This window comes from Thamnophis elegans, chromosome 2, assembly GCF_009769535.1.
Source record: "Thamnophis elegans isolate rThaEle1 chromosome 2, rThaEle1.pri, whole genome shotgun sequence".
Taxonomy (NCBI): Eukaryota; Metazoa; Chordata; class Lepidosauria; order Squamata; family Colubridae; genus Thamnophis; species Thamnophis elegans.
The window spans coordinates 18,225,188-18,247,394 of record NC_045542.1 but is presented as its reverse complement, the minus strand read 5'-3'; the positions used below and the strand labels follow the sequence as shown (position 1 = coordinate 18,247,394).

General features: G+C 44.6%; 1 protein-coding gene across 1 annotated transcript in view; it reads left to right on the top strand.

Moving 5' to 3' along the window:
• Nucleotides 1–16,045, top strand: part of STAC3 (SH3 and cysteine rich domain 3) — a 28,413-nt gene extending 12,368 nt beyond the window's left edge. Inside the window, exons 4-11 of the mRNA XM_032238898.1 lie at nt 3,975–4,039; nt 4,133–4,232; nt 5,723–5,789; nt 8,667–8,713; nt 10,216–10,301; nt 12,181–12,232; nt 14,479–14,628; nt 15,947–16,045. Of these exons, the coding sequence (XP_032094789.1) occupies nt 3,975–4,039; nt 4,133–4,232; nt 5,723–5,789; nt 8,667–8,713; nt 10,216–10,301; nt 12,181–12,232; nt 14,479–14,628; nt 15,947–16,045 (666 nt within the window). The remainder of the gene's footprint in view (nt 1–3,974; nt 4,040–4,132; nt 4,233–5,722; nt 5,790–8,666; nt 8,714–10,215; nt 10,302–12,180; nt 12,233–14,478; nt 14,629–15,946) is intronic.
• The last annotated feature ends 6,162 nt before the right edge of the window (nt 16,046–22,207 follow it).

Sequence of the window (22,207 nt, the reverse complement as noted above, 5' to 3'; positions counted from 1 at the left end):
CGGCTTCCCCCAGGCTCCAGAGCCCATCTGGAGGCCAGATACACGTTCCATTTTAGGCACCAGGAGGCTTCAGGGAGGACCTTCGGAGCCTGGGGGAGGCTGTTTTCACCTTCCCAGAGGCTTGAGGAAAGCCTCCAGAGCCTGGGGAGGGTGAAAAACAGATGTTCCGGAAGTTTGGAAACGGGCGTGTTTCCGGCCTCCAGAGGGCCTCCTGGGGAGGCTGTTTTTGCCCTCCCAGAGGCTCGAAGAAAGCCTCCAGAGCCTGGGGAAGGCAAAAAAACAGGACTTCCAGATGGGCAAAAACAGCCTTCCCCGGCCCTCCGGAAATACTGAAAATCAGCTGGCTGGTCCGTGCATGCATGTTGGAGCTGACATAGGGCAACAGCTCGCATGCCCACAGAGATGGCTCCATGTGCCCCCTGTGGCACATGTGCCAAAGGTTTGCCATCACGGCCCAAGAAAATCTCTGCAGTTTTCTTGGCAAGATTTCAGAAGTGATTTGCCCTTCCTCCTTTCCTAAGGCTAAGGGAGAAAAACTGGTCCAACATCACTCAGTTGGCTTCATGCCTAAGGCAGGACTAGAACTCATGGTCTCTTACCTGATACCTTAACCACTATATCAAACTGCTTCTCTCCTGCTAGTAGGTGAGAAACAACAAACCTGGGTAAGATTTCTGGGATCAGAGCCAAGAAACTAGCTTCTCTCCTCACCAACAGTTTTATGTCTGGGTGGCATTCATGGATGAATGTGTATGGTGTAATCGTACTCATCAGCTCTACTTGCCTTGAAGCCTCTAAATGTTTACACAGAAGAGCTGTCATTTTTATCTTGCATCATTTCTTCTTGCATTTGTATCCAGGATTGTTGTCGGTATCTGATCCAAATCAACCCGGTCCTTTGGTGCCGCAGGAATTTTAAGTAGGGCACCTTGATTTAAGAGCTAGTTTGCGACACTTGTTCTACATGGATAAAATAATGCACAATCGGAATATCAATCTCCGGAAGTGACTATCTCAAATAGATGTATGCCATTGCCTATAAAAAATAGAAATGTGCAGTCGTTACGGTGTATATAAGGATTACATTATTTTTCAATTGGAAATTATTCTTGTGGGAAAAAAAGTACATTTATTGGCCCTACAATGGACTTTATACTTTTGAAAAATGGATTCCAATTCTTAGTGCAGTGCAATGCAAGCACATTGCCTTTGATAGATTGAAGCCACAATTCCCTAACTGCAGAATTGGAGGAGAGCAGTGGGTGAGTAAGCTAACAAATTACCCAGTATTTTTGTATATTATTAAAAGCTGAAGCAGCCAAGAACATAAATAGCTTTATACTAAAAGTTCGGTTATGAACATTTTTTACCTGCTTGGAGAAAACCAAATGGTTCCCCAGAAAATCACTTCCCGACCCCAGTATTATTTGCAGTAATTTGGGCTTTGGAGTACATTTTTTTCCTATGACCTTAGACCAGTGGTTCTCAACCTTCCCATTGGCGCAACCCAGAGGTGGGTTGCTGCCAGTTTGCACCAGTTCAGTAGAACCGGTTCGTCAAATCTACCGAACCGGTTAGAAGAGGTTCCACCAGTGGACCCAGAAAGCAGGCCACACCTACAGAAGAGGTTCCAAAATTTTTTGAAACCCACCACTCACACACACACATACACACCCACAAACACACACACAGAGACTCACACAGAGAGAGAAGGAGAAAGAGAAAGAAAGGAAGAAAGAAAAAAAGAAAGAAAAAGTGAGAGAGAGATGAAAAAAAAAAGGAAAAAGGGACAGAGAGACAAAAGGAAGGAGAGAGAGAGAGAGAAAAAGAAAACATATGGCCGGCAAGCCACTCCCACCAGGTCACATGGCCGGCAAGCCACTCCCACAAAGGAGGCCACACCCACAGAGTAGGTTCGAAAAAAAAATTGAAACCCACCACTGGCGCAACCCACAGTTCCTCATGTTGTGGTGATCCCCAACCATAAAATTGGTATCTCGGTTCCTAAGACCATCGAAAATATGTGTTTTCCGAAGGTCTTAGGCGACCCCTGTGAAAGGGTCGTTCGACCCCCAAAGGAGTCCCGACCCACAGGTTGAGAACCACTGCCTTAGACAGTCAGGGATCACAGTGAATCAGATTACATAAATGAGAGCAAACATAGCTGAGACATTCTTAGCGTAGAACAGAGGTGTCAAACTTGATTTCATTGAGGGACGCATCAGGGTTGTGTTTGACCTTGGGGGGGCATGGCTAGGGGGTGTGGTCAGCTCAATGTCACTCATATCAGGGGTGCCTGTGGTGGTCTGAGTGCTCTGCCAGTGAAAACGGGCTCCCGAACTCTGTTTTTGGCTGCAGCAGCCTCCTGCAATCATCTGCTAGTGAAAATGGAGCTTGGGAGGGCTGCCCACAGCCGTCATGAGCTCTGGTTTTGGCTGCAATGGCCTCCTGCATGCACGTGTCCCTCCTGAGCTCCATTTTCGCTGGCAGAGGCACCACGGGCCACTCCTTTGCTGTTTTCAGGGTGGCCCTGCAGGCCAGATCTAAGTACCCCATGGGCTAGATCCAGCCCACAGGCCTTGAGTTTGACAGCCCCGGCTTAGAATAACATAGGCCATGTGGATGAAGCCAGTCAATTAGTTTCTCTTTAGCAGGTCCAATCAATAGGACCTAGCTTTTTCTGAACATTGGGATGTAAAAAACAGGATTCTTCTCTTTCTCTTTCTAATTTGGGATTTCACAATACTGTAGTCTCCATATTGCAGAACACACACAATCGTTTGCAAGGGCAACTAATAACGTAATATTTTTTAGTAGCCAAGTGTGATTGGACACACAAGGAATTTGTCTCCGGCGCATAAGATCTCAGTGTATATACAAACAACAAAGTGATACATCATAAAAAAATAAAATACCTGTTGTGTCTACCGGTGGCCTGCAGAGCTGTCAGCAGAGTTGGACAGTGAGGAGGTTGGGGAGGAACATGGGCCGGTCCTGGAGTCCGGGGAAGGCTCTGATGAGGGATCTGTGTCGGAGGCAGAGAGGGGATCAGGGCCATCTGGGAGTTATGTGCTGCCTCTGTGGCCTCTAGAGCGTGATATCAGTGAGGCAGAGGAACAGGAGGAGCCTGTTCCCAGTGCGCACATGCGCAGAGCAGGCAGAAGGCAAGAACAAAGCAACTTTGTTTGTTCTGGTCAGTTTAAACTCGGAAGCTTCGTTTGACTCTGTGCTCTGTTTGGCCTGGCAAAACTAATTGGCAATTAGGTCTTCGGCAGTGTATCAAAGGAGATTAAAGTGGGTTCTTATCAGCTTTAAAGACTGTGGCAGACTTCTGTCGGACTCTTTACAAACTGTTTGTGAATCATTATAGTCTGTGAATGAACATAATTCATAGCCATTTAAATTAAAAAAAGGGGTTTGGGGACTAAGCATGTGATTTTTACCATCTCAGGAAGCCTAGGTCCGAACAATACCAGGGGCTGCTCGGCCAGGTTGACTAGAAATAGGCATAAATAATTTTTGCTCCCTGGAAGAGGTCAAAAATAAAATTGAACTATATTAAATATATGCAATGAATTAATATTTCATGCATTTAATGACTTCCCATTTCCATCATCCTGAAAATTATCATAAAGTGTAAAGTTTAGGAAAGCTTTTAGAGGCTACTGCCAACGTTTTGGGGGATGCCGCATTTTGTCTACACTGGCTTTATTAGTCTTGTTGATAAATCGGCAGAAGAACTCTTTCTGCATCTTATGAAAATGTTTGCTACATGGTGTTATTTATAAAAACAAGCATTAGGCTATGGTTAGACTGCAGTGTTTCTCAACCTGGGCCAGGTTGAGAAACACTGGGTTAGAGATTCTTTTCAAGGATAACAGCTGCCTCTGTCACCAAGCTCCATCATTTGGGAGAAAAATGAGCTTTGTCCCCTTTTACCCACGTTCTTGACTGTGTATAATCTTACTCTTCAGCCTCCAGGTTTCCGCCGGGCTTACAGCTCTCCATTGTACAGTGCCCAACAACTCTCAGGTGGTAAGTCAGCCATCCAAAAGGACTTTAACTCTTGGTCATCCATCCTCAGAAACACCTCCATTTTACAACTTTGTTTGTTCATTTATTTCACAGCTAGCCGAAATGATCCTGTCTTCGATACCCTGCGGTCGGGAGTTATCATGGCGAACAAGGAGCGCAAGAAAGGACAGGATAACAAAAAAAAACGTAGGAAGCCAGTATGATGAAACATCCCAACGTAAAAGGGTGGTGCATAAAAGGCTATTCAAGCTGGAATAATGGATGGAGATAGAAGCCATTCTAAAGCTAACATTGGCCACATATAGTACAGTGTTTCTTTGGAAACACCATCACTCCAATAATAAGCCCAACCCTAATTTTTTTGCGGGTAGGCAAGAGGTGGGTTCCTACCAGTTCACACCTATTCGGTAGAACTGGTTCGTCAAATCTACCAAACCGGTTAGAAGAGGTTCCACCAGTGGACCCGAAAAGCAGGCCACACCTACAGAAGAGGTTCCAAAATTTTTTGAAACCCACCACTGGGGTAGGCCTAATATTATCCCTACTCCAAAAATAAGCTTGGAAAGGATGAGCGTGGCCAGCACAAGTGCCGGCATGGGAGGGGGGGAACTGTCTGGCTGCAGCCTGCTAGCCCAATGGGGCAGCGCAAATACCATTTTTGCCCTTCTCTTCTGCTTGTTGGGGCGCATTTCCGCAGCCCGCCGCTTTGCTTTTTCCCTCTTTTTGGGAGGCTCGCGGAAGGCTTTTTGGCAAATGGGAGGAAAATGGAGAGGGGGATTTTCTTATTTTCTGTCTTATTTTCTGAGAAACACAGTCATAGCAATATCACTTAGACTTATGTGCTGCTTTACAGCACTTTACAGCCCTCTCTAAGCTGTTTACAGAGTCAGCATATTGCCCCCAACAATCTGGGTCCTCGTTTTACCAACCTTGGAAGGCTGAGTCAATCTTGAGCTGGTCAGCATCGAACTGCCGGCCAACTGCCAGCCTGCAATACTGCATTCTGACCACCGCACCATATATAGCATTCCAGCTATTTCTAGACTCTCCATTCCTCATGTTGGCTGGGACTGATGTGAGTCCAGTGAAATCTGGAGGGCTACATTTTCACCATCCCCCTTTAAATTAACTATTCCTCTCCTCCTCTCCTTAAATTCATGCTACAAGGCACTAATCTGCCATCCAGAATCAGTTGATGCTGGGAACTCTGGATTCTCATCAAGATTCTGCAGAGCTGAAGAAGCTTCTTGGATGAGAAGCGAAACATCTTCAAAGAAAAACCAGAAAGTCCAGTTACCTTTTGAAAAAGCACTTTTGGGACAACCATGACCTAGATGACTGAGAATCTCCATCTATGATTATGATTATTTAATATTATTATAATCAATACTAATGTAATGAACACTGTTGTAAATATTTTGATTGCTACTTCCTAAAACTGTACCCAGACAACACACAGTTAAATTGAAAATGGAATTTTTATATGTTATAAAATAAAAAACTTGGGGAGGGGGAAATCTCCATCTAGTGTAAGGTTTGAAGTTTAGTGTAGATGAAGGATACAAGTTTATCATTAGTGCATTTTGATTCTCATCGCTCTAAGTTTATTGATTGGGGTGGCATATAATTGGGGTGGCATATAAATATTGTGAAATAAACATTTTCTATTCTCCTTCCTACATTTTAGCCTTTGGCTGCCATGATGGAAGAAGAAACAGATGCCCCCAAACCAGAAAGTGACAAACCGGAGGGAGGTAAGTATTAACAGACTTCAGAAAACCTGTTATCTCTGGAATCCAGAGTCTAAATATTTGTTAAGCAAATGTTGCTCAAGTAAACAATGTACAAAAGAAGCCAGAAGATCACTGAAAAGAAGAGGAACCCCTGCTGCCCACGAATTAAAACTTTTTCCCATGAGACATCTCAGGAGAGAAAAGAGTTGCTCAACTGTAACCAGATGTGAGTCTGCTTACGTTTTTGAGTGAAGTTCACCTAGGTTGGGGATGTTAAACTCGATTTCATTGAGGGACGCATAAGGGTTGAGTTTGACCTTGGGTGGCCAGGGTGGGCATGGCCAGCCCGACGTCACTTGTCCCAGGGGTGCCTATAGTGATCAGAGCATTCTGCCAGTGAAAACGGGCTCCCAAGCTCCGCTTTTGGCTGCAACGGCTTCCTGCAGCCCTTCTAAGCTCCATTATCGCTGGCAGAGGCACCACGGACTGGTCCAGTGGTGGGTTTCAAAAATTGTTCAAACCTACTCTGTGGGTGCGGCCTCCTTTGTGGGAGTGGCTTGTCGCCCATGTGACCGGATGGGAGTGGCTTGCCGCCCATGTGACCGGATATGAAGATGCCGACGACACTTGTCAGAACCACCTTAAATTACCTCACACACAGCACTGGCATGGATAAGAATATGATGTAAACTTGTTTTTTAAAAGGCATCTTTGGTTTGCATTAAAACAACTTTAACACACGCAATGTTCTGATTGCACCACAAACGCAGTAGTCATCCTTACCTTTCACAGAGGCACTGAGTTTTATAAATATAAGCATGAAAGTGTAGAATAATCATATCCAAGGACCAGTGGTGGGTTTCAAAAAAGTTTGGAACCTCTTCTGTAGGTGTGGCCTGCTTTCCGGGTCCACTGGTGGAACCTCTTCTAACTGGTTTGGTAGATTTGACGAACCGGTTGTACCGAATAGGTGCGAACTGGTAGGAACCCACCTCTGGACTGGTCCTTCACTGTTTCCAGGGCGGCCTGTTGGCCGAGCTTTATCCTTTAACTATAAAATACAAATATAAAAGTGAAATGAATGTAATCAATCAAGGCCAGAAAAAAAAGGACACCTAAATTTGTGACCTGTAAGCAGGGAAAAGAAAGCAGACTAGTACAAGAAAAGCAGAGAAAGGGGGAGTTAATTTATGAATAATTTCCTTTTTAGGCCTTGAAAAAGAAAAACTAGGAAAATTGTGGCATTTTATTTTCAGTGCCCTGGGAGAAGGGAGACTGTCTGATCTTTTATCCATACAGGTAATCTTCAAGTTACAAATGTAATGGAGCCTGCCAATTATACTAGTAACCCGAGGATTCGTAGCACTGAATCACATAACTGGAACGTGATCACTCCCTGCTTTTCCTCACACATTTGCTAATCGAATATGCAGGTCGTTAAGTGAAAGAGGCAACTTGGGGGGGGGGGGGAGGAGGCCATGAGTGGGGAGTAGTGCTTCCAATCACCTAAGGCCTCCAACCCACTGATATATCTCATGCTCCCCCACCTCCATATCCTGCCTGACTGGGTCATTTATCATATGTAGATCTCAATGATCAAGGAAGCTGCCTCTTCTCCAGCCCCTCTGCCATGGTTTTGCCTTGAGCAAAGGCTTGCTGAGGCCTGCAGGGATGAAAGATTGTATCCCTATAGGCTCTGGCTGTCTTTGAAAAAAGACTTTCCCAACGAGAACGGAGCCCAGGAGGGGCGCATGTTTCCAGACCTCTGTTCTCAGCAGCAAAGGCTTTTTGCAAAGAGGGCAAAAGGCTTTGCAAACAGAGGGAAGGCTTTGATACTTCAGACCTTCCTTCTGTTTCCAAAGCCTTTTGCCCCAGATCTCGTCCAAGCCTCCATTTGCAGAGAACAGAGTCCTAAAGTACCATGAGATCATGCGAGATCAGTAGCGTGAGGTCTCACATGATCTTGCAGTACTTTAGACTTCTATTCTCTTCGAACACACCAAAGGCTTGAAGCACTGAAGCAGGCCAAGGAAATGAAGGCTTGCTAGATCTTTGCAAAGTGAGTAACCACAGCGCCAATACCTGTGGTGACCCAGGGGAGGGCGGGGAATAGGCAGGGCAAGCGTTGCAGGGCCTCTGTGATTGTTCGTAAGTACGAACGACTCCGTGGTGCTGCAACATTCGTAACTTTGAGACTGTGTCATAAGTATTTGGGGTGGGGTGGGGGGTGGGTTATGTCATAACTTCGAATGGTTTCTGTTCTGACCCCCCTCCCACACCAACACACACTCCGAGCCAAAGATAAGTTACGGCATTTAATGAACAGACAGACAGGTCCTTGGCAGCAAACCAGTACAGACAAGCTTGGGCAGCAATAAACACAGATAAGGCTTGGCAGCAATCCAGCCTGCCAAGCTCATAACAATGTTCTCCGACATTCATTCCTGCGTTGACTTCTGCAAAGAGGGGCATGTGCACAAGTAGTCTTTTTATAGTCTGGAGAGGAGCCTAATGACCACCAGCTGAGTGCAATTACCTCCTGTAACTGCGCAACTGTTCCTGACGCCTATTAGCTCTTCGGTGCCATGCATCCAGGAACAACTCACTACTGGCTTCCAGCTCACTCTCCCTTGTCTCCTCCCCACTGGTCCAAGGCTCAGACGCCTCCTGGTGGCCAACCAGCCTCTCTGCACCCTGCTCGGAGTTGCAACCCTGTCCAGGGTCCTCCACATCCTCCAGAGCCGACTCATTGGGCCCCTCGCTGTCGGAGTCTGGTGGCAGCTCCAACGGCTCCTGCTGGGCCACAACAGGTTTCTAAGTGAACTTTCCTAACTCAAGGATTACCTGTATTTCATCCCATCTGAATTTTACTTTCTTGCTTGTTTGTTTTTAATCCAGGAAAACCAGAAGGACAGAAAGCAGAGAAGAATGCCCCGGATGACAAGGTGCTTGCTCCTCATTCTTGCATGGGAGAGGGGAAGAGGGAGAGAATGTGCTTGCTAGTTTCCAGATTGAACACAGTGGCTACACTTTTTCTTGTCTCCAAATCCTACAAGTTGTGATGCTGTTGCAAGTCACTGCTCTTCACTTGCCACCTCTGATTATTCAAATGGTTGCCTGCTGTTTATTTCCTGTATGGTCAACTCCATGTTTTCTTTTTTTCCTGCACAGATCATATTGGTAAAAAGGACTGCATGGAGGGGGGGAAATAGGACAATGGTACATAGAGAAGTCACTCAACTCATGTATATGTATTCTCTCAAGGTCAGAATCTCAAGGCCAGAACTCAGTCTGTTGAGATTGAGCAAGCAAGCATAGACTCCCAGTGTGCTCGCTTGCTTACTTTATTGCCTACGGCCTCAGTTTCCACCAATCAGATTCCACTAATCATCCATATACACTTAAAGAAGTTTACACATAGTACATTTTTAGCATATGAACAGCATAGATTTCCAAAAATCTTTATATAGAGTATAATGGAAAGGGATGGCTAGTTTGTTACTACTTGTGCCAGATAATTGAGGATTAGAAATCCTTGCTTAGGTCCACAGAAAGACCTATATTTGTAGAGATGTAAGGTTGGGTAGCTACAAGATTTTGAATAGCTCAGCCCTAATATCTTGCTTGCTATCCTGCTTTCCAGAGGTGGATTAAATCTACTTTGGAGATCCATGCATGGATGCTCCTGGTCATATAAACATGTTTATTTGTACATCTATGAATAATCTGTTTTGATTCCTTGCCCATCCAGACACTAATTTTATAAAGGATATCTGTAGAAAGAGCTTGTGTTTTGCCAGCATTAAAGATTTCTGACAAGAACATATATATATGAGGGCAAAATATATTAGGTAACATCAGAATTGGTATTCAGCAGGTTCTGACCAATTCTGGAGAACCAGTAGTGGAAATTTTGAGTAGTTTGGAGAACTGGTAAATACCACCCCTGACTGCCTCTCCCCCAGCTATTCTCTGCCTCCTGAGTCCCAGCTGATCGGGAGGGAATGGGGATTTTACAGTATCCTTCCCCTGCCACACCCAGCAAGCCATGCCAGAACCAGTAGTAAAAAATGTTGAATCCCACCACTGGGTAACATCAGTACTTTACACAATTTGGGTAATTGCCTAGTTTGATAATGAAACTTCTGCAAGAAAACCACGAAGCATAGAGAGCATCAAGGACCCCACAGTTCAACCCTGAGCTTCAAATATTCTCTTCTATCATTGACCTTAGCTTGGCAGGATTACCCCAGGTTATGACCTACATGTAAGTTTTCTGGGAAGCCCAACCTACAAATTAGCCTGGAAATCCAAGAACCATCCCTAAAGGAGGCTATAGCTTCCACTTCCATAACATTGCCAAGAAAACTGGCAATGAATAAGTCACCAAGAGTCAAGTTTGACTTGAAAGAGACTTTACTTCTTTTCTTCTTTTGAACAGAGTAAGAAGCAGCAAACTGGTTTCCCACAGTCTCACTACTTTATTGCACTCTATCGCTTCAAAGCCTTGGAGAAGGATGACTTGGATTTTCAGTGAGTAACGAAATTGTCTTGTTTTCATTGATTAGAACATCACCAACCTCAAGCCTTCTTAAACCGCTGCTGTGTAGAAACAAATCCCAACATAGAAGTGTCTGGGTTGAGTTTCTGGTACATTTTATCAAAGTCATGTCAATAGAAAGGGGTGCAGTCTCAGGGCTTTAGAGACTGAGGAGTAATCTATGGAGCAGAGGTGGTATTCAGTAGGTTCTGACCAGTTCTGGGGAACCGGTAGCGGAAATTTTGAGTAGTTTGGAGAACCGGCAAATACCATCTCTGGCTGGCCACGCCCCCATCTCTTCTCTTCTGAGTTCCAGCTGATTGGGAGGAAATGGGGATTTTGCAGTATCCTTCCCCTGGAATGGAGAGGGAATTGAGATTTTACAGTATCCTTTGCCTGCCACGCCCACCAAACCATGCTCACAGAACCAGTAGTAAAAAAATTCGAATCCCACCACTGCTATGGAGTAATATGGAGCTAAAATGCAATATGCTCAGATAGTCTTTAAACAAGTCATTGATTACAAGGGATTTGGAACTCAAAACTTTGCTGAGCTGATTTTACATGAATGTAAACAGTAATGTGAGAATGCTGAGACCTCAAACAAAACATCAAGACAAGTTATGGAGGTTTCCTTATTCAGGAATATCAAAGGCTTGTGGAACACCATGGCTGTATCTCTCTTAAGTCAGTGCATGCATCCCATGTAAGACTGGGAGATCTCCATATGTCAGCTTCTTTATATGGTTTTGTGGGGAAGGGCTGGGAGACAAGTGAAAAGAGCTTATCCTGTATGCAAATGTAGGTACTGGCAACAATATATATATAGAATCCTACCAATGGTAGATGGATATAGAAGAATAGAGCATTTGTCAGGCTGCTTGGATGTTCTGGTGCTCAGCTAAGACTTTTGTATCTCATTACCTTGTTGAGTTTGTGGTAGTGTAAGGTTTGGCGATGTGCTTAAGTCAACGATAGGCCAAAAGAAGAGCTTAAGTGAAGACTTGGAAAAGAAACAGCTTTTTATTTTTGATCAAAGCAAAGAGCTGGGTAGACCATTCCATGAACATACCGACAAGGTGCACATAAGGAAGACCACACCTTGGGGAAGGTATGGCACCAGAGGTGGGTTGCTATTGGTTTGGATCGGTTTGGACCAGTTCGGCCGAGTAGGTAGTAACTCGGCTGGCCCTGCCCTTGAACCGGTTCTATCGGTGGCGCCATAGGCACCGCCATCTTGTTTTTTGCTTCTGCGCATGTGCAGTTTTTACACTACTGCGCATGCACCCACGCAAAGCGCATCCCTGAGTGAACCAGCAGTAACAGAAGCTGGAACCCACCCTTATATGACGCCCTTTTATACCTTCAGAGACAACAGCTTAGTACCCAATTCTGCACTCCTGGCCCATGCCTTCCTTGTAGCCCTGCATTGGCCGTGCAGCAAGGAACAGGGGGGCTGAGTGCTTAGCAACAGAGGGACTGGGTGCTTAGCAACAGAGGCATTTGCCCGATGTAATCTTGCTAGGCCATGACACACCCCGCACAGGTACTGAGGTGTACACAAAAACAAGATAGCAGGAGTTAGATCACTGGTAGAAGCAAATGGCAGAGGCAATTCTAATTCTTACAGGAGGAAAGCAATTCTTACAGAAGTGAAATAGCAAGTTATTATTATGTCCCAGTAATTCTACCTATTCTACTATTATTATGTCCCTTCAGTAGAACCATGAAGGAAGTATGGGGGGAAGTTGCCATCTTTGTCAGATATTCAGAACTGGGAAAGAAAGGACTGAATGGCCAGAATGGGCCATGTTGTTCAGCGGTTCTGACTCACAATAGTATTTTCATTGTTGGGTCCTTGTTCTCTTTCAGCCCTGGGGACAAAGTTGCAATTGTTGACGACTCCAATGAAGAATGGTGGCGGGTAAGAAGATGGCTTCTCTTTCAGGATCTAAGCCTGTTCATTGTGAAGAAAGCTCTTGATCTTTCAAAGTTTTTAAAAATATTTGGGATTTCCTCTGTTTCAGCTTTTACTATGGCTGGAGTCTTCCTTCAGTATGACTTGAAATACATTTGAGTGATTTAACTAAACTTGGCAAAATAGTGTGTCCCCCCCCACCCCAGAAGTCAGTTACTGAGTGAAAATGAAAAATGGACAACCATTTAATGATCAGGTGTTAAATATATAGTATATAATTAGAAATAAGCATTTTAAAAAATAGTGTCATGTCACAAACTTGTGAAATCCAGGGCTTTTTATTATAGTTTCTTCCTAAGTTTTGGGGAGGGGCGGAGCAAGGGGAAAGAGAGTTTGTTTGGGAACTCTGCTACAAATGTTTGGGTGTGCCCTGCTTCAACATTGTATGAAATTCTACAGCTAGTTTTTGGCAGCTGTAGTCAGGGAAGGGTTAAAAATGAATCAATATCATTAAGATGCCCAACCAAAGGGGGAGGGACTCCAGAATATCTTATTTCCACCTGCTTTGTAGTATTATATAAATCATATCCCCTCCCCCACATTTAAAAAATGTTCAGTCCAATCTCTGGCCCTCAATAGCCTGCCTAAGGTAAAGGTAAAGGTTCCCCCCATGCGTATGTGCTACTAGGTCCTGACTCTAGGGGGTGGTGTTCATCTCCATTTCAAAGCCATAGAGGCAGCGCTGTCTGAAGATGTCTTCGTGGTCATGTGGCCAGCATGACTAAACACCGAAGGCGCACGGAGGGTTCCACCACAAAACCGCGTTCGACTAAAGTGCGCTCGACGAAACCGTGTAGCTGACGTCATCACAGCGCGACGAAAAAAGCATGCTGTGAACGCTAAAGCTAAAATTAACCCCTAAACCTAAACCTAACCCCCCTAAACCTAATCCTAAACCTAACCCTAAACCTAACCCTTAACCTAACCCTAAACCTAACCCTTAACCTAACGCTAAACCTAACCCTAACCCTTAACCTAACCCTAAACCTAACCCTAACCCTTAACCTAACCCTAACCCTAACCCTAACCCTTAACCTAAACCTAACCCTTAACCTAACCCTTACCTTAACTTGAATCGGCTTGCTTTCAAAGCGCTATTTAAAGCGCCCTTTTTTCTCCGTGGTCGCTGTTGTCGTCCTGCTGATGACGTCAGCGACGCGGTTTAATCGGGCGCGCTTTAGTGGAGCGCGGTTTTGTCGTGCCACGGCACAGAGCGCTGTTACTGTTCCACCAAAGCTGGTCCCTATTTTTCTACTTGCATTTTTACATGCTTTCGAACTGCTAGGTTGGCAGAAGCTGGGACAAATAACGGGAGCTCACTCCGTTATGCGGCGCTAGGGATTCGAACTGCTGAAGGTGGCGCAGTGGTTAAATGCAGCACTGCAGGCTACTGCTAGATCAGCAGGTCAGCGGTTCAAATCTCACCGGCTCAGGGTTGACTCAGCCTTCCATCCTTCCGAGGTGGGTAAAATGAAGACCCAGATTGTTGGGGGCAATATGCTGACTCTCTGTAAACCGCTTAGAGAGGCCTGAAAGGCCTATGAAGCGGTATATAAGTCTACTGCTATTGAACTGCCGATTTTTCTGATCGACAAGCTCGGCGTCTTAGCACTGAGTCACCGCGTTCCTTAATAGGCTGCCTACTCTGCCACAAAATATATACATCCATCCTCTGTCAATAAAATGTTATGAATGACAATGTTAAAAACTGTATAGTTTCATGAAAGAATTCAAAGCCATTAGTAATATTAATTTTGTATTTTTCCTTTACAAAATATTTCCTTTTGTAAAATTCACTCATTTTTCTCTCACACTATTTTTTAATGTTCCACATTTAGAACATGCAAGTCGCTTACTGTCCTGAAAATGGCTTAATGAGCAGTTTGCAGGATTATTGATGTCAATTTTGAGGAATGAGGATAATTAAAATATATCATGTTGACAAGAGCTAATGTTCCAAAATATTAGTTAGTTACTTGTCCCTTCCTCCTTTTTTTAAAGAGCAAAAAGTGTATTTATGTGCTGAAGGAGAGAATCACTGCAAATTGCCAATTTTCCTCTCTGCTATTTTTGAAGAAAAAACAAAACCCTCATGTTAATCCCATCTTGTTTCATGGTGATAGAATTGGGAATTTGGGGAGGGGAGGGAAGGTTATTTCTTTATAAAGTAACTTCGTGCATGAATCTCCTAGGGGAAGAAAATTGGACAGATTGGAGACAAAATTGGATACTTTCCACCAAACTTTATTATCCGAGTCCGTGCAGGAGAACGCGTGCATAAGGTCATGAGGTCTTTTGTGGGCAACAAAGAAATTGGTCAGATTACATTAAAAAAGGATCAGGTATGTCTCTTTGAAGTACTTCGTTCAGATCAGAGGTGGGTTCCTACCAGTTCGCACCTATTCGGTAGAACTGGTTCGTCAAATCTACCGAACCGGTTAGAAGAGGTTCCACCAGTGGACCCGGAAAGTAGGCGACACCTACAGAAGAGGTTCCAAAAATTTTTGAAACCCACCACTGGCAAGGATCTTGTAACTTGACAGCTTTAAGACTTGCATGCTTCAATGCCAGAGTTTCTGAATAGCTACTTGGACCAACCTAAGTATTAATACATAATTTCATATCCGGTCACATGGGCGGCAAGCCACTCCCACAAAGGAAGCCACACCCACAGAGTAGGTTCCAACAATTTTTGAAACCCACCACTGGTTCAGATATAAATAAATGTTCCCCCCTCCCTCACCGTTCTGAACAGCCAAAAACAATGATAACTTTTACAACTTTGAGCTGAAAGGTCACATTCACTGGAAAACTGCTCCCTATTTTTCAACAAATTGATCTTATATATCCCATCCTTTTCTGGCAGAGGATTTAAAAGTTAAGTAAACAAGGGCTACAACAGCACAATTTATCTTTCTTTCCCCCTCCCACGCACCCCCTGCAAAAATTTTCTGAAATTGAGAAGTGGGATTTTTAGTTGTGTTTTCATCTGATAATTATCACATAAGCCAGAGCTAGGGGGAGAACAGTTTAAAAAGAAATTGATCATGTTTAGATTTCCCAGGGAATCTGGGTACATGATAGTTATAAAACCCAGCTTTTTAAAAACACGTTGTTTAAATCAGGGGTCTCCAACCTTGGCAACTTTTAACTCCTGGCTGAGGAATTCTGAGAGTTGAAGTTTAGTTTAGTTTACCTTGTACAATGAAATTAAATGCGATCTGCAGTGTACAATGACAGTTCAGGTTGTGGCTGTTAAGGAATCATTTGCAGTCATTAAGCACAACATCAGATGGTGGCTGGTTTCCTCATTGACTTGACTTATTGGAAGCTGGCTTGCCAAGTGCCCCAGTCATGATCCTGTGACTGCGGGGATACTGCGACAGCCACAACTTTAAAAACCAGCCATAAGTCTTCTTGTTGAGCACTGAAATCCACCAGTTTTAAAGTTGCCAAGGTTGGAGACCCCTGGTCTAAATAACAGCCCCCAACCGATTCTTAGTTTTTTTTCTTTCTAAACTCAGGTCGTGCTACTTATTGGCAGTTCTCCCCACCCTCTTCCTCCTTCCCTATATATAAATGCACAAGAACTCCTTCCTAGAAAATGTGGTAATCTGCTCGGGGATTCTGCCTCATCTAACATCTCTTATCCTCTTACAGATTGTGGTACAGAAAGGAGAGGAGCTGAATGGGTATGTCAAAGTCTACACTGGCCGCAAAGTGGGACTCTTCCCCGTGGACTTCTTGCAGGAGATCTGAGCTCCAACCCTGGCATTCACAAGGATTTCATAGCCGAGGCCAGAGACGGCCAGAGTGTTTGAGTGTCCGTTACCAGCTGCAAACGCTTCTCTGCAAGGAAGCGGAGTTTCTGCAGGTCTGTGGTCCAGGTGCTAAGGCATCACAAGATGGCCTGGATTCAAGGCAAGAAGCTTATCTATCTGGCCCCGGAGAGGACTCAAGTGCTTCTCTTGAACTCTGCACTTGGCTGCTGGCAGATTCCGGAATGGGTTCAGCCATTGCCCCTTTACAATATTGTCATGAAGGTGCTGGGACGCGGCCAAAGCTGCTCCACTTCCTGTCTGCGAAGAAAGTAGTGATTGGACAGATTGATTGACAGAATTGACAAATGGCAAGAGTTACTGCTGCCGCCCGCTGTAGGTGGCACTAACATGTGCATGCATTTACTTCAGGATATGGCTGTCCCTTTGCTGGCAGAGGGGGAGCCTGGCTCCTAGTTTACTTGGATGGCATAGATTCGGTTACGTTTTGCCAATAATATCTGTTACCCTTTTCCATCTCTCGCCTATCTGTGTTGATGCAAAGCAGCAAGTTTCTGGATTAATAGAGAATATTTGACATGAGGGGTCCTTGGTGCTCTCCGATCTTGGTTGGGTTTTGTTTTTTTTGAAGACATTTCATTATCTAAACTAGGTAACATCATCAGTTGTAGCACTGGTGATATTACCTAGCTTTGGTAATGAAACATCTGCCAAACACACACACACACACACAAAACCAAGCTGAGAGAGCTCCAAAGACCTCCTAATTTCTGAATTTGCTGTCAATTACTGGGAGTCTATGGAATTGTTCTGCTCCCTTAAATTGAACTGATATTTATATCACTCTTGTTATCCTCTTCCACTTGTTTTGATACCTTCAAGCTATTGTTCGTGACCCAACAAATGCGCGCCCGACAACAGCGCGCCGACAAAATCGCGGTGATAAAACCGCGACGTCGACAGTGTGCTGATGAATGAGCACAGAAGCGCACTGACAAAAGAACGCCAACAGAAGCGCCATTACGATTAAGGTAAGGGTTAGGGTTATGTTTAGGTTTAGAGTTAGGGCTAGGGTTAGGGTTAGGGTTACGTTTAGGGTTAGGGTTAGGGTTAGGGTTAGGGTTAGGGTTATGTTTAGGGTTAGGGTTAGAGTTAGGGTTAGGGTTAGGGTTAGGTTCAGGGTTAGGTTCAGGGTTAGGGTTAGGTTCAGGGTTAGGTTCAGGGTTAGGTTTAGGGTTAGGTTCAGGGTTAGGTTCAGGGTTAGGGTTAGGTTCAGGGTTAGGTTCAGGGTTAGGGTTAGGGTTAGCTTAGGGTTATCTTTAGGGTTAGGTTTAGAGCGCGCTTCTGTCGGTGCGCTGTTGTCGGCGCGCTTCTGTGCTCATTCGTTGGCGCGATTTCAAACTCGTGCTTTTCTGCCCGTGGTTTTGTCGGCGCACTTTTGTCGAGCGCACATTTGTCGGTGAACCGCTATTGTCGATGCCTGACAGCTGCCTGGTCTGCTCCCTGTATTTTTCTTGCCAAGGTTTTTCAGAAGTAGCTTGCCCTTACTTGCCTCCTAGGGTAGAAAAAGAGCCACTGATCCAAAGTTACTCAGCTGGCTTTGTGTCCAAAGTGGGAGTAGAACCTACAGCCTCCTAGTTTTTAGCCTGATGCTTTAACCACTGGCTCTTGTCCTTTTCCACTACTTTCCTTCTATTATGAAATTATGGTTGGTCTCACAATAGCCAGGTGTCTAGGCTGCATTTTGCATTATCCCCCACCTATTTCATCCTTCCCAAGGATCTGGGTTAGGCAGATGTAATTGTTTAATAATATTAAGGATATTGTTGCAATATATGCTGTGCCTTTTGCAATGGATGGTGATTTGGTTAATGCTGATGTCATTCAAGCTCCAGATGTTTTGGAATTACTCCCAAGGGGCCTGTAATTATTGTTACTTTCTTTGCTTTTTTGCCATAGTTGCTCTAATTTTTATTTACAGGCTTTTAGATTTTGTGATTTTTCACTAGTTCTTTCTCTTCTATTCTGCGGTCTCCAGGTACGGCAATATCCATTACCCAGACTTTTTTTTGTCATTATTTATTTTGCACTGTCCCCTTCTATACTCTCTTCTACGTCTAGTTATGATAGAGATCTGATGTGCTACATGTTTTTATTTTAAGCAGCATTTCTGCTGCCATGCCTTTGTTTGTTTATATCAGGGGTCCTCAAACTTTTTAAATAGGGGGGTAATTTACAGTCCCTTAGACTGTTGGGAGACCCGGACTGGCCGGGTGGGCATGGCTAGGTAAATGTGACTGGGTGGGCACGGCTAGATGGTCATGTGACTGGGTGGGCGTGGCCAATTTAGCAGTCCATTAAAAAATACACAGAAATTAAACTTTAATTTGTTTTGCTCCTGGGGGTGGAAAGCAGGTTAGTGAAGGGATGTGACTGCCTTGGTGTGTGTGTGAGGGGCTTCTGTATGTGTGGGTGTGTATGGGTGTCCTTCCTTCCCTCTCCCCCCACTCTCTCTGGAAGCTGTAGAAGTCAAAAACAGGCCTGTTTCTGGTCACCTGAAGCCTCTGCGCATCCCGTTTTTGGCCTCCTCGGCCTCCAGAAGGCAGGAGGGGGCCAGCAGGTAGGTGGGGCGATGTGAGCGGGGCAGCTTCGTGGTCCCGTGCGGGCCAGCTTAATGGCTTTGGCGGGCCGTAGTTTGAGGACTCCTGGTTTATATGATATGCGCATGTAAAGTTCCGACGAGCTCCATAAAGTAGGGAAGCTACTTGGTTATCAGAAGGCTGACTGATCTGTATATCGCTCTCAGAAAGCTCGCAAACAGAAAGAGGTCTAAACTCCAAATTCATCTGGAACAAACAAATCTTTAGTAAAGGGCGAGGCATGAAAATAACGTTTCATTGGGTTGTATTTTTAATGGTTGAAACTGCTTTCCTGACCACATCCGTCTCATCAGGCACTGGAGTAAAAGTTTTTTCCTCTTTTCTCAGATCACTGGAGGCAATTATTCAGGAGGCCCTGTAAATCAGGGTAGGCAATTGGTTGCTTTCCAGGCATATTGTATTACAATTGAACTATCATAAAGACAACGTGGTCAATAGTCAAGGAATTATAGCTAAATACCTATCAAGTGATGTGATTTTAGTGTCCAGATAATGTGTATATTCAGTTAATAATTGCTACAGCTCTTTACTTTATTCCATCAGTTTACTCTGCCTGTTCGTACCTTGCAGAGTAATTCATACATGTTATTGTGCAGAATTCTCAAATGCCAGGAGTTCCTTCTACACTGACACTCGTGTTTATTTTCACAAAAAGTCAAGCTGACAGGCTCCTTGGCTCCTGTTTCCTAAAGCTTGCTATCCACCCTCTTTACATCATACCTGCTTTTTAAATGCATTTGGGTACCTGCACGTATAACAGCTTGCAGTTTCCTTTCTCCTGCAAATCAGTAGGATGTTGCTAAGGTAGCCATGCTGCCTGTTTCTCATTCTAGTGTTCTCATCCCATTGGCCTTGTATCTGCACTTTCCCTTGTGATTTCTATGCCTCTGTAATCCAGACTGCACAACTATCAATTTAATATGTGTGATTTCATTTTTTACTTTCTATATATCTGCCTGCCTATCCTATCCTATCCTATCCTGTCCATCCATCCATCCATCCATCCATCCATCCATCCATCCATCCATCCATCCATCCATCCATCTATCTTCTATCTATACCTACCTACCTACCTATCTTCTATCTATATCCGTCTGTCTGTCTTTCTCTCTCTCTCTCTCTCTTTCTTTCTTTCTTTCTTTTTGATTTTCAGCCACACTACTTTTGTTTCATACTTTCCTTGTACTTCATGATTCACCCAAGTCTCCCAGGTGGAATTAATGCATCTGCAAAATACTATTTATTAATGTGCTTTCCTGTCCCAATGTTACTAGCTTTCTCCTTTTAACCCAACCTTCTCATCATTGTTACTCTATGTTGGACAATTAGGTGTTACAGATTCGGGAGCTAGTCTAATCTACTCAACTATTACACTGCTTGTAATTTGAGCCTGATGTGTTTCCAAATAGGGAACTGTAAAAATGAGTAGCAATGTTTTGGACCTGGATTTCTGGTTTTGCGACTTCTGGGCCCAGGTGTTGCAGATCCAACTGCTATAATCCCATGTGGATGGCAATGTGAACTAATTGCACCTCTTTAGGAAAGTTTGAAACGGCTTCATGAATAAGGAAAGATTGCTTAGGGAGAACAAAATAAATTCTAATGTATCTCAAAAGAAAATATCTATGGAAGTCACCTAAATCAGGGGTCCCCCAACCCTCAGCTCAGGGCTCACTGTTGGGCCGTGGACTATTTGGAACTGGGCTGTGTGAGCAGTGGATGGGCGTGCACAGCTTGATTTGTGTGAACAGCACACATGCACACTTGCGTGCAGCTCAACCTGTGCAAGTTGAGCTGCGCGTGCATGCACGTGGACACCGGCCCACTTCTCACAGAAGTCAAGCTATATGCTCACAGGCTCACCGGCCTGCCTCTTGCACGGCCCAGTTCGCCTCCCCGCCAGGCCACAAAGCTCTAAAGGTTAGGAGTGCTGACCTAAATATATACCTAAAACATCACACTACGGATTAATGATTGGTCATTTCATGTTAAAGTCTAAAGCCCTGATGGTGAACCTATGGCACACCTGCCACAGGTGGCACACAGAGCTCCCTTGTGCATGCACGTGCATCTCCTGCAGGCCACGTATGTGTGAGCATGTGGGAGATGCGTGTGCAAGCGGGGGGCAGGGTGCACATGGGGTCACGTGTGCATGCATGGAGGTGGGGCCCATGCAGGGGGTTGCATGTGCATGCATGGGAGGCAGGGGGCACGCATGTATGCATGGGGGCAGGGTGCATGCAGAGAGTCAGGTGTGCATGCGCAGTGCATAGGATACACAGAGGGGTCATGCATGCATGTGTGGGTTCGCACACCCATTGCATTATGGGTGTGCGCATGCACACTTTTGTCACGTAGCAACAAAAAGATTAGCCATCACTGGTCTAAAGAGTAAGGTAGGTGGGTACTACAGCTGTAGTTAGTATTAATACATTTCAGATAATTTAGGTACTATCTGAGGTTAATGAGTAATCTCTTTTCTTTTCCTTCCATACGACTTCACAATTACATTTTGAGTTGGCAAGGCAGGACAGGACACCTACCACAGTGATGGTACCACATCTACCATTAGTAGGTACCTGGTCTCTTAACAAATGTGTTTTCCATTATTTCCTGCTGCCCTGGAAATCTGTATATTTTGTTTCTTCTGGGGGCAGCCGGTGGTGCCCCCGTTATATTTCTACTTCACCCAAGGATCTATCTATCTATCTATCTATCTATCTATCTATCTATCTATCTATCTATCTATCTATCTATCTATCTATCTATCTATCTATCTATCTATCTATCCATCCATCCAGCCAGCCAGCCAGCCAGCCAGCCAGCCAGCCAGCCAGCCAGCCAGCCAGCCAGCCAGCCAGCCAGCCAGCCAGCCAGCCAGCCAGCCAGCCAGCCAGCCAGCCAGCCAGCCAGCTATTAATGGAAAGTTAAGAAAGAAAAAGTTGGCATATAGGAATAATTTGCACTTGTTAGGATATACATACCAGAAGTGCTTGCACAAATGAGATGGTCTGACTCTTGAGGGGGAAAATATGTTTGACTGTAGATCTCCAGCTGTCTTAGAGCCATTTAGAATTGCATCAGTGGGTAATCAGGAAACTGACAGCTGAGATGGAATTAAGTTGACGAAGGCAATACACATTGAGGATATTTCTGTCTACAACTCTATAATGAATGCAAATACCTATACCATATTGTCTCTTATCTCTTTGGATTTGAACGATTGCAGCACAATGATAGAGGAGGGAAAGATGAAGAAAAGTTGGTGGTTTTGGATATGAATGGATCTGAAACATCTGTTCAGAGACTTATGCCTCCTGTAGGAATTTCCAAAGAAATGTCCATTCTCTCTCTGTCTCTCTCTTCCCTCTCTCCCTTCCTCTCTTTGAGTCTGCGCTGTACAAGCAGAGCAGGGGTTGGTCCCTGCCAGTTCTAACTTCTTCTATAGAAGAGGTTCCACAAATCTACAGTGCCGTTTAGAA